This window comes from Myxine glutinosa, chromosome 2, assembly GCF_964187855.1.
Source record: "Myxine glutinosa chromosome 2, kmMyxGlut1.1, whole genome shotgun sequence".
NCBI classification, from domain to species: domain Eukaryota; kingdom Metazoa; phylum Chordata; class Myxini; order Myxiniformes; family Myxinidae; genus Myxine; species Myxine glutinosa.
This window is the reverse complement of record NC_136262.1, coordinates 111,081,033-111,093,643: the sequence shown is the minus strand read 5'-3', so window position 1 is coordinate 111,093,643 and position 12,611 is coordinate 111,081,033. Positions and strand designations below refer to the sequence as shown.

The following is a 12,611-nucleotide window of genomic DNA, read 5'->3' as shown; positions in this document are numbered from 1 at the left end:
CTTCGGAAATACTGATTTAGCAAAAAAAGGGGTTAAAATGACCCTTTTCGGGAAAATCTCAGCTGGCATCCACACTTTCCCAATGCACCACCCCATGCCCCAACTCTTCCCACTGGATGCCTGTCTCTAACATGAAATGATTTTCAAATCAATTTCTAAGCCACTTTTTACCTTCGCAAAAGCGGAAGGTTATGTTTTGATCGCTGTGTATTTATTTGTATGTCTGTGTGTGTGTGTGTGTGTATGTTATTCGCATAACTCAAAAAGTATTCAACCGAATTACATGAAATTTGGTGGGATGATTGGTTATTATACGGGACACATTTGATTAGATTTTGGGAGCAATCGGGTCAAAGGTCAAGGTCACGAAAAGGTCAAAATCGTATTTTTACCATAGCGCGGTCAATTTTTATCCAATTGGCATGTAACTAATGCCAAAATGTTCAGAATTCAATGCCCGATCTTGTGATATACGACATGACCCAGTGAAGACATTACCCTTGTTAGCGGTTGGGGGTCAAAGGTCAGGGGGGTCACGACCTTGCAAAATGTGCGTTTTTTGTCATAACTCGGTCAATTCTTATCCGATTTGCATGAAATCAGCACCAAACTGTTCACTGTTCTGTTCCCTACACTCCCATGCCAAGTACAGAACAGTAGCTGCGGCGAAGGTATGCGCTCTACCGAGTGCCCGTTCTAGTTCACTTTCGTTTCCTCTGCTATAAGGGCTACTGTGTCATTGGCATGTTGCAACATGAAGCTATCACAGTGTCTGCTTCTCACACAAAAATGTCGGTTGTTGGCCTTGGTCTTTTACCATCCCTGTTGATCTCACTTTTCAATCCACCCGCTATGCACATGCACACACCTAATATTAACCTAACCTGCTTCTCACACAAGATGGCAGCACACCTTTATGGTAGGACTCGCAAAGGGAGCTTTGCACATGTATTGAAAGAAGAGCAATAATATTAAGACAACTAATACACTACCTGGGATTTTACACTCGAGTCATAATCCTCATGTTTCCACAATCGTACCTTTTGGTTCACCTTTTCAGCAGGTGCCTCAATAATCTGTTCACGCACAATCTCAGTTTGTACAGCACCAGGCCAAAGAGATACGCTTGCCACACCATGCCGACGCAGTTCGATAGCAGTATCCGCTGCCATCCGATCACACTGCACACGGTGGTGAAAACAAAAATAAAAGGAATAATCACATTTTCAGAGGAAATATCGTCTCAACTACAGGAAGGGCTATACATCTGGCACATCCAGAATCAAGAGTGGGCTCGGGGGTCGATACATATGGGATAAAAAAAAAATTCCGCAAAAGCACAATCTCGCAGAGCAAGTCCTCTTCTTCATAATCGAGTCCCTTTGTCTTCATCATCCAGGTCTCAAAACATCATTTATCACCAAATTCTCCAAACACTTCAACAGCAAGTAGATTTGGTTTCCGACAGAGCAAGGATTTGTCTTCTGCAAACTTTCCTCTGATAAAAACTTCCGTCATTGTCCAAAAATGTGAAATATTGGATTCTAGAATTAAAAACAAAGATTTTTGGGTCTGTCATAATTGCAATGGCTGAAAGAATAATGATCATCCAAAGAAAGATCATTCACTCAATTGTCCAACGCAAAATTGCCATCATTTTCCAAAATGGCGAGGAAGTATCCGTTTGCACATTTGTCGTGACTGGGGTCCATTAGGATATCCCCACTAGCAGCTCTTCTTCACCACTGACAAAGTAGTTATTTGTTGACAATTAATGTTATTGGTGAAAAGTTGTGAGAGGGTTTGTCCCAATGCATCCTGATTTTCCCAAATATTGTGAGGTTTCTATCAGCGCCGGCAGACACTAGCCAATGAGGGCCAATCGACCCTGGAACATAGGTACAGTATTGGCCAATCGATAGTGCCGATGAAAACCAATGGGAGCCATGCCCACCAAGCAGTGCGGGGCCAATTGGGAGTGGCCATGGGAGTGGTGGTGAGACCACCGGTACTTCTTCTCCTCTCCCCTCTTCTCTCCTCCCCTCCCCCACCCCAAGGTGTGACATTCAGAGACATTTGTGACATAGATGACATCCAACATCCTTCAGAGGGACGTGAAGCCAAGTATCCCGTCTGCTGTCATCTGCTGGTGGAAAAACCCCAATCGTACCTTTTCAAATGAGTAGGCCATTGTGTACTGGCACCACTGCCAAATTCCAAATTTCTGTCTTAACTTAGCTGAGGAAGAAGATCATGGGCACTGCCTGTCAATTTGTCCATTGGAAAACCCACATGGTGTCTCAATGGTATCCAAGGTCATGGGACAGATCAGATCAGATTTTTTCCACCAGCTCTTTGCACCACAGGTGAAAGTAACAGACTATAATGAAAAGGTAAGTTGTGTCTTTGTAGTTTCCACTTACGGCTGCCTTGCCGACACCATAGGGGACACTGAATAAATAGCGAAGACCACCGAAAGAGGAAATGGTGATGATGAGGCCTTGCTTGTTTTCCACCATGAGCCGAGACGCCAACACTGTACACGCATAATGACTCCTGCAGGCCAATGGACCAAACAAGATTCAAGCAAAATGATTCTTCACACACAATCATTACTTCAACAGAAGGTGTAATCATGATAAAGAATACCACATGTTGTGCCTTCCACAGGAGTGTTAACAAGATGGCATATGCAGGAAAAAACAAAAACAAAAGATATGTGCGGCATATTGTTGTACACCGCTCCTTTCCTATGCCATCTCCAGGCGCTGCAAAACGTCATTGCCGGGCACCGAAGGGGGCTCGGCAATGACGCACGCTGAAAGGGAGTACTCAGTTTTGACTTTGGTTGTTCTTGCTTTCTTGTTTGTTTGTTTGTCCGGGCGATATCTCAGCCATCCTTTGAGCTATGAAGATGAAATTTCGGCACAATAGTGAGCAAGTACTTTGTCAAAAACGGTATTTTTTGGTTTTTTATTAATCAATTAATTGATTAGTTATTTAATTATTAGCGATTAATTAAGTACAGTAAAACTTCCTCCAACGTGGAGGATACGTTCTGGGATAAACTCGTGTTGGAGTAATTCACGTTGGAGGAATCATTAAGCGTATGGGGAAATTGTGGATACGTTCCCGGCTCCCAAAAAACTGACCCGAAAAGACTTTCTTATTATTTAATTTTTTTTTAAACATGTTTTTTTGTGTGGAATGGTGCAGCATTATTAAATATACATTAAAATAAGTGTTAGTATCATAATAGTACTGTATTATTGCAAAATAACACCTTATTGTGAGGTGGTTGTTGGAGGTTTGGGTGATGATGATCGACGATGGGAGCCATAATGATCATAATGATCTGGGTGTGAGCCATAATGATCGACCTAAATTCACTCGATGGCGGCAGGTTTGGAGATGGTGACAGGTGGCATCTCGTGCCGCGCGTGTATATAAATTAAATAGTAATTAAGCAAGGTAATAAGGAATAAGGAAAAAGAATAAAATCTTTGGGGAAACGCCGGCCGTTTTTGTCGCAATTAATCCAGAATACAAAATCGAACTGCGACCGCCGATGATGGCAAATGGCGACTCGTATCATCGTATGTATAAATTAAATATTAATTAACCCTTGTCCACACAAGGGGGGTCTTTTTAGCCTTGTATTCAGCCTAAGAACACCTGCCTTGTGTGTACAAGGGTTAAGTAAGGTACAGTGCAGTAACAAGGAATAAGAATAGTATAAATCTTTGGGAAAACACAAGCCACAATCGCGTAAATGTGAAACACACCCTCGCGTTGGGGAGGTTTTGACGCATTTAATTCAGCGCGTGAATTGGAAACCTCGTTGGAGGAAGTTTTACTGTACTTCTACATTTCCTTTCTCTTCTGGCCATTATCTCAGGCACCTTTTTAGTTTGGAAGCTGATATTTGGACATGCCAATGACCAAGTGATTTGGCTGTAAAAGCTATTTTTGATTTATTGATTAATCAATTAATCGATTAATTATTTAATTATTCGATTAATGACTAAAACTTTTTTTTTTTAAAGTTACAGATTCGGTTGAAATGGTGGTGGTTTATGTGTTCTATTAGGCAATTGATTGATTTTTTTTTTTTTTACTATTATTATTTATTTATTTTAGTTATTAATCATTTATTTATTTTCTTTCTCATCTGGCCAATATCTCAGGCAACTTTTGAGCAAGGAAGCTGATATTTGGACATGACAATATGAAATGAATGAATGATCGTTTTAAGGCTATTTTTCCCCGCTAGAGCGGGGGTTAGCCTTGCGGGCCCCATGACAATCATGGTTCCCTGTTTGAGGCAATGTTTTTATGGCCGGATGCCCTTCCTGGCGCCAACCCTTAGTCGCCTCTTACGATGCGCAGGGATACGGTGTACCTATTCTAAACCGGGGTACACACCGGGATCATTCATCCCAGCAAGCTGGTACTCAATTTGCCAACCTCGGAAGGATGACAGGCTGAGTCAACCCCCCTGGATCCACCGGGATTCGAACCCAGGATCCTAGGATCCCAAGCCGGCACCCTAACCGCTAAGCCAACACCAGGTTTGGACATGACAATGACCAAGTGATGTATCTGTAAAGGGTATTTTTGATTTATTGATTAATCAATTAATTAATTATTGATTAATAAATAAATAAATACATTTTTTTTATTCATGACTTATTTAATTACATTTCTAAAAGTTACATCTTTGGATGAAGCACTAGTGGTTTAGTTATGCTATTAGCCAATTGAATGAATGAATGATCGTTTTAAGGCCATTTTCCCCGCTGGAGCGGGGGTTAGCCTTGCGGGCACCATGACAATCATGGTTCCCTGTTTGAGGCAATGTTTTTATGGCCGGATGCCCTTCCTGATGCCAACCCTTGGTCGCCTCTTACGATGCGCAGCGATACGGTGTACCTATTCTAAACCGGGGTACACACCCCGGGAGCTATTAGCCAATTGATCAAGAAAATATTTTATGACCATCTTTTATTGATTTTAATTATGCAATTAATCAATCAAATATTGTGCACCTCTCCCTCCAAATACAGTCTATATGAGCTGCACTGGCGCCCCGGCAATGCCGCGCTGGAGGATATTTAATTATTTGGCATGGGGGCGGTGTACTTTGAATGTATATGTACTTGTTTTTTTTGTTTTTTTCAGGCCACTATATTGTCGCACATGCTGCTGAGAAATCAAAAAATGTCAAAAACAAAATGAATCTTCAACTTCATCAACGCTTGCCACAAATGTCCACCATCTTGTTGTTAAAGCGGTTCATGCCGGGGTACAGCGTCACAGTGAGGATACCATCGCCATGTAGATTGATGCTGTTCAGACTTTTAATATAAATCCAAGTTTGGGTGAAGATGGACAAACTGAGGATTCCAGCAACTCTGATTAACACTTTTAATCTCCGCCATTTAATTGTGTGCAAAGCGCTCCAGTTAAATACAGCTAAATGAAGGTTGTGGTCAAGTTTCATCGAAATAGTGTGTGTAGTTTCAGAGGATGAAGCAAATTCCTATTGTGAGGGGGTCAAACCTGGATCCACTTTGACCCCAGGTAGACCCCCTTAAACCCCAATATTTTAAATGCCATGACCAAACGAGTCACAGCACACAAAATATAATTTGTGCCAAGTTTGGTCACAATCCCATCAGCGGTTTCGGAGAAGAAGTTGCAAGTGTTTACAGACAGACTAACGGACGGACGACGCGCCATCGCATAATCTTCCCGGAACTACGTTCCAGGTGAGCTAAAAATACATCCAACTACAAACCATTCTGACTACGTACCTGAGGCCTGTGTTGTTAATAGTGTCCCATGCAGACACGGGCAATTCCCAAAATGGTTTTCCCATGGTCGAGAACAGGAGCTACAGTGGGGAGAAGAGAGCAACTGATCACAAATCCATAGGTGCACACAATACAGAAAATGTGTAAATTACAGGAAGACCAACGCAAGTCTTCTTCTGTATGCATCACTGGCTGAGGGTGCGGCCGTGCCGCTGATGTGCCCTCTGCAGGTTATGGCAGGAATTTGTAATTTGGCCATGGGGCCGGCGATGGCTCGCCTACTCTACATGAAGGACACTGTCGAAGACATTTCATTTACTTCCATTTTAATTTGGCCTTGCATTCTTTTAGAACAGAATGTAGGTCGATGTTCTCTCAAATGTGTTATTGTATCTCCTCTGCAAAGCCAACTTGCATTTTCCATATGAATTGAACACAGGAATGCTCGTCTTATAGTGTAATGGCCTCCGCAACTGATAAGGGTGAACCTTGAGGGGATTGGTGTGCTGCTATGAGCATGTGACGAAACCCTCTGGGCAAGCTCCCAGTGGAGACATCTTATCTTTTTTTGCGCTAACCCCTGTGTATATAAACAGGATGCGCTGGTAAATATATTTCGAGAAAGGACCGGCCAGTTTCGTGCCCTCCTATTTTCCCGCATGTGTAACTGCTCCGTAATATAAACGGCTCATATTCTCAAGGCGTTTGTCCTACGTTCTTCTCGGACAAGCGGACATCGAGGCACGATAACACCGTGAGATCTTTAACGTCAACCAACGAATGCTGACAGACGGGACGCCCGTTTAACGTTCGTCTGAGTGCGGGCACATGTTGTTCTCCTCCTCTTCCCTTTTATACGGGTGATACCCGATGGTGCCAAGCTCCTGCGCTGCCTTGACTAAAATACTCCTCCACTCATGTCTGTCCTCAGCCAACTCACCACCCTCCAACCACCTCCACCATACTGATATCCCTCTTCACACAATCCTCCCATCTCAACCATGGTCTATCTCTTTTCCTCCTACCACGTTCCATCAACCTATCCACTCTCTTTGTCATTTTCTCTTCCCCCATCTGCACCAAGTGTCCAGCCCATCTCAGCAAACACACCAATATCCTCCCTCAGTTCATCCATTCTCCTTCAGTTATCCATTCTCCAGTTCATCCAGTAGTTGGAGCGGCGGACATTTTCCCTTCTCGTTCTGGATGTCAAAGTGGATGGTTGTGCTTGCTCTCTGCACGGGGAGGCTTCATCCTGAGCGGCCGTGTTAGGACATCTTGCAGGTGGTTGTGCGGAGGAAGAGCTGCGGCCCGGGAACTGCGGTTTTCTGTGCAGAGGACGGGTGGACGAGCACGGCGTGGAAGAGTGGGCTGCACGCCTGTCGTTCGCTTCGCGCATAAGGCCTGTTTCGCGCCAACGAGCGCGACCTAGTGAACGAGGGCGAGTGAGGCCTTTTTCCTGCCAACACCAGAGCCGCGCCTGGATTGTGCGCTCGGGGAGGGCCTGGACGATTGACGAGACACCCCAGCCAAGTTGAGCTAAATAATCAAACACATTTATTTTCCAGTTCTTTTTCCCTTCGACTGTTTTTCTAGTCTGTCTGTGGGGACATCCCATTTATGAATCGAGTTTTATCGTGTTCTTTCCTTGTTACCACCATTTTATTTAATAAACCTGTTTATTTTTGTACATTTTAATTCCGTTTTGTGTGAGTTTATTTATTACAGGTTCGAGGACTGACGGTGCGATCCGCGAAGGTAAGCTCTCCGGTTTATCTTCTCCCCCATTTGCTCCCCACGTGTATCAACTCCGCCATTGAACTGAACACCTCGAAGTGTTAAAGTTCGTTTAGTCATCTGTGCTACCCTACGGTGTTCACCAAGGGTATTCACACGACAATACCTTACTGATGGCCTTTGAATTCATGCAAACATACACCGACGTTTCCCAAATGTCCTTTTCCGACATCCAATTGCACTACAAGTTCCGGGCTGACAAGATGGGCGAGAGGCTGCCTCGCCTGGGTTTGAATCCCGGGGTTTCACAAGCAGGGTGAATCATTAATGTGCGTGCCGTCCCTCAGATGGACGTTAAAATGGGCATCCCGTCTGCCAGCATTCGTTGGTGGACGTTAAAGATCGTACGGTGTCCTTCGACAAGAGGAGGCGAGCTATCACCGGCACCATGAACAAATTACAAATTCCTACTCTAATCCTCAGCCAATGATTGCTATCTGGCAGCCTTGTGCTGTATTCAAATGAAGAAGAAGACTACAAGTTACACCACAAGCCTTTGATCACTTCAAAAGAGTATAAGACACATGGTCGATGAGAATGAGCACAAAGTTTACGTAAAGTTCACTCACATCAACTCCGGCATAGGCATTGTTCACAAGGATGTCCAACCTTCCGTTCTGCTCTTTCTTTACTTGATCAAAGAGACTCTGGATTTCCAAATCATTTGTCGAATCACAGCGTACAGGAAGGCAGCGGCCTCCACGATTTTCAATCTGAAAACAAATGTCAGAGTTAGACAACCACTGTGATATATAGGGTTAGAACCAACAAAGGAGGCAGAAGCTCCAGGATGCACGACCTCGTTTGCAGCCTCTCTGAGGGTTTCGGAGTTCCTCCCAGTTATGTAGACGGTGGCTCCAGCTCCGCACAACTGCAAGGCGATACCCTTCCCAATGCCTCTCGATGCACCAGTCACCACACACACTTTACCGGCCAACTGCGCCATTTCACCCTGTTGTGAATATAAATAAATAAATAACCACAACACTTTTGTTCATTGAATTTCTTATTATTTATCAATGTCATTTTTTCCCTTACAATAGGTTTGTCATCATTTAATAAATATCTATGTATATCATGCAGATGACATGAAAGTTTTAGTTACAAGCAAAACTTCTGCCTATAAATATCTTGCACGTTAAAAAAGAAAAGCAAAGATAGAATAGACTTTGTACTCGGTTACAATCAGGGGTGTGGTGCTGTCGAGTTCACCGGAGCAACACTCTGGCACCTCAATCCATCTGAGGGGAGCTTAGCTCGGCAACAGTTAAAAATAAATAAATAAATAAAAACCATCCACACTCATGGTCGGTTGGGTTATTGTGCTTTTTGTGCTTTTTCATGGCCAAATGATCAGTGAAAGCTTGACCCGAAGCTTGGACACGTCAATACGATGGACGCTTTGTCGAGGGAGCGATATTATAACAAAATACAGTTGATAGGAAACAGAGCCGTATGATTTGCCGAATACAGCAAGGAACAGAAGAGACAAAATTTCCAACCATTTTATATCCAGATTTAGCGATTCGTCTTAAGTTTACGAAAAATATTTTTACACCCTGGAAAGACATGAAAGCATGGACAGTACCCGAACATTCCTGATCGGGCTAAACGCCGCCCCACCATAGCCGACAGACCCGAACATTCCCGAGCAGACGAAACCCCACCTCCAAGCAATCGTAAAGCCTCAGTCACACTGGATCGTACGATTTCTGGATCGTGCGATTGCTGGCAATCTGGCCGAGGTACGACCAATCGTCAATGTTTGCTATGCTCTCCATTTGCGATCGCAAACAGCGATTGGTCTTAGGGGTCATCGTACGATTGGTGGTACTCGTGCTTGTGCGATCACCAACGATTGGAGAAGATCGATCGCAAGATCAATCGTAGGTAATCATGCGAATAGTGGTGGCGATCAGCCACCAATCATACGGTCAATCGTGGCGACCTGCGAACGCTCGCACTACCGATCGTGAGGTTGAACGACAGGTGGCACCACCAATCGTCAGGTGGCAGGACCAGTAGCACGACCAATCGTGCGACTACTTGGCCCGCGATCATGCACGACTGGTGGTGCGTCCATGCACGACTGGTGGTACGACCATGTAAGACCTGTCTGCGACCTCTTACGATTTGGAATCGCAGGTCAGAAGTTTTGAACATGACCATCGACCTTGCTGCGACTGATTTTGCTCTGGCGATCACCCACGACCTCTGCGACCAGTCGCGCGCTCTTTCTATGATTTGCCCGCGATTCACAAAATTTTCGGTCGCAGCTAGGTCGCAGGCCCGGTGTGACTGGGGCTTAATCGGCAACTAAGCCCCATCTCCAGAAAGAGCAGGGCCGTGAGGCCACTCCCCGAGGGTCGGGCGATTGGTCGGGGGTGACGTCAGAGTGAGAAGGTTCGAGCAGGAGAGAGGAGGAAGAACGCATCTGACTCTGGGTCTCTTTGTCCTTTGTCTCTTGTCTGCCGCTCGTGTGGCGTTTTTGATGAGCTTTCGGAGCTGTTGTGGGACTTTTGAATAGCAGTCGGAGGAGGAGGTGTTGTTAGCGGTGGTGCTCTTCGGATACAGAGGAGGTCGCGGGCAAGGTGAAGGAGGCTATCCTGTCTGCTTGCCTCATGTCGGCGGCGACTCAGCGCCATCTTGTGCGTTTCCTGCGCGAGCAACTTTGGGCCGCCTCGTGCTGCTGACTTTATTCAGCGATCTCATTGGAGCAAAGCTGAGTGCAGGCAGGTTCACAGGTGGTTGTGGTGTCAATGGCAGCAGGCAGGTTCACAGGTGGTTGTGGTGTCAATGGTATCAGTCAGGTTCACAGGTGGTTGTGGTGTCAATGGCAGCAGGCAGGTTCACAGGTGGTTGTGGTGTCAATGGCAGCAGGCAGGTTCACAGGTGGTTGTGGTGTCAATGGCAGCAGGCAGGTTCACAGGTGGTTGTGGTGTCAATGGCAGCAGGCAGGTTCACAGGTGGTTGTGGTGTCAATGGTAGCAGGCAGGTTCACAGGTGGTTGTGGTGTCAATGGCAGCAGACAGGTTCACAGGTGGTTGTGGTGTCAATGGCAGCAGGCAGGTTCACAGGTGGTTGTGGTGTCAATGGCAGCAGGCAGGTTCACAGGTGGTTGTGGCGTCAATGGCAGCAGGCAGGTTCACAGGTGGTTGTGGCGTCAATGGCAGCAGGCAGGTTCACAGGTGGTTGTGGTGTCAATGGCAGCAGGCAGGTTCACAGGTGGTTGTGGTGTCAATGGCAGCAGGCAGGTTCACAGGTGGTTGTGGTGTCAATGGCAGCAGGCAGGTTCACAGGTGGTTGTGGTGTCATTGGCAGCAGGCAGGTTCACAGGTGGTTGTGGTGTCAATGGTAGCAGGCAGCTTCACAGGTGGTTGTGGTGTCAATGGCAGCAGGCAGGTTCACAGGTGGTTGTGGTGTCAATGGTAGCAGGCAGGTTCACAGGTGGTTGTGGTGTCAATGGCAGCAGGCAGGTTCACAGGTGGTTGTGGTGTCAATGGTAGCAGGCAGGTTCACAGGTGGTTGTGGTGTCAATGGCAACAGGCAGGTTCACAGGTTGCCGTGGTGTCAATGGCAGCAGGCAGGTTCACAGGTGGTTGTGGTGTCAATGGCAGCAGGCAGGTTCACAGGTGGTTGTGGTGTCAATGGCAGCAGGCAGGTTCACAGGTGGTAGTGGTGTCAATGGTAGCAGGCAGGTTCACAGGTGGTTGTGGTGTCAATGGTAGCAGGCAGGTTCACAGGTGGTTGTGGTGTCAATGGCAGCAGGCAGGTTCACAGGTGGTAGTGGTGTCAATGGTAGCAGGCAGGTTCACAGGTGGTTGTGGTGTCAATGGCAGCAGGCAGGTTCACAGGTGGTTGTGGTGTCAATGGCAGCAGGCAGGTTCACATGTGGTTGTGGTGTCAATGGTAGCAGGCAGGTTCACATGTGGTTGTGGTGTCAATGGTAGCAGGCAGGTTCACAGGTGGTTGTGGTGTCAATGGCAGCAGGCAGGTTCACAGGTGGTTGTGGTGTCAATGGTAGCAAGCAGGTTCACAGGTGGTTATGGTGTCAATGGTAGCAGGCAGGTTCGCAGTGTTGCACTCCATCCAAGTAAAGGTATCTCAAATAATATGCATCACAGGTGGACAAAATATTCCAAACGCCTCCTCCCACTCAGAACAGATACACAATGCAATGCTCACCTGCTATAAAAATTATTAGATTTTTTTTTCATTGCATCAATCGAAACCAAAACAGTTGATAGGTGAGCAGCATGTTACGAATATCACTGATAGTCACGAATCGAGCCTGCCTGTGTACCTGGAACGAAGACGACCCAACGAAAAGCCAAAGGGCAGGCCAAAACTATCATGGTGGCTGCGCCACGACCAATATAGACCACTCACCTTTATAACAAACCGAACAGCACCACCAGCACCAGCACCCCACGACTACCAGCAACAATAGATGAGTAGCTCCCTCAATACCAATTACCAATTACCAACCTCGTCCGAGGGATTTAAACAGTGTGATCGTTAGCCACGCCCATCGGACCGGGAGGTGGAGCCCGATGAGGCGATCGTTAGCCACGCCCATCGGACCGGGAGGTGGAGCCCGACGAGGCGATTGTTAACCACGCCCATAGGCCCGGGAGATGGAGCCTGACGAGGCGATCGTTAGCCACGCCCATCGGACCGGGAGGTGGAGCCCGACGAGGCGATCGTTAGCCACGCCCATCAGACCGGGAGGTGGAGCCCGCCGAGGGGATCGGACCGGACCGTTGATTGGTTCAGTGTAAGTAACATGGACCTGATACAGATAAAAATGTTTCCCGCCTTGATTAATGATAACCAATTAAGTATTAACCAAATAGTCCACATTGGTGACCGTGAGGATTAATGCGCCAGCACCTGAAGCACACCTTTCCCCCCCCAACAACACAACACAAATATCGATTTGACGTGTGTTTATGTGAGAAACCCGCAAATGAAGGTGACAACCAACACACACACACA

General features: G+C 46.3%; 1 protein-coding gene across 4 annotated transcripts in view; it reads right to left on the bottom strand.

Annotated features, from left to right (window-relative positions):
• DHRS1 (dehydrogenase/reductase 1) overlaps positions 1-12,611 on the bottom strand; it is a 35,440-nt gene that overhangs the window by 22,372 nt on the left and 457 nt on the right. Inside the window, exons 1-6 of one of the 4 annotated variants that reach the window (XM_068107468.2) lie at positions 12,003-12,292; positions 8,413-8,565; positions 8,183-8,326; positions 5,817-5,896; positions 2,424-2,556; positions 1,041-1,181 (exon numbers count right to left, since the gene is read on the bottom strand). In XM_068107468.2, coding sequence (XP_067963569.1) covers positions 1,041-1,181; positions 2,424-2,556; positions 5,817-5,896; positions 8,183-8,326; positions 8,413-8,559 — 645 coding nt within the window. In that variant the 5' untranslated portion in view covers positions 8,560-8,565; positions 12,003-12,292. Of the gene's footprint in view, positions 1-1,040; positions 1,182-2,423; positions 2,557-5,816; positions 5,897-8,182; positions 8,327-8,412; positions 8,566-8,718; positions 8,801-9,201; positions 9,274-12,002; positions 12,293-12,611 lie in introns of those variants that run through there. The other 3 variants (XM_078771421.1, XM_068107470.2, XM_068107469.2) reach the window with 3 other exon arrangements.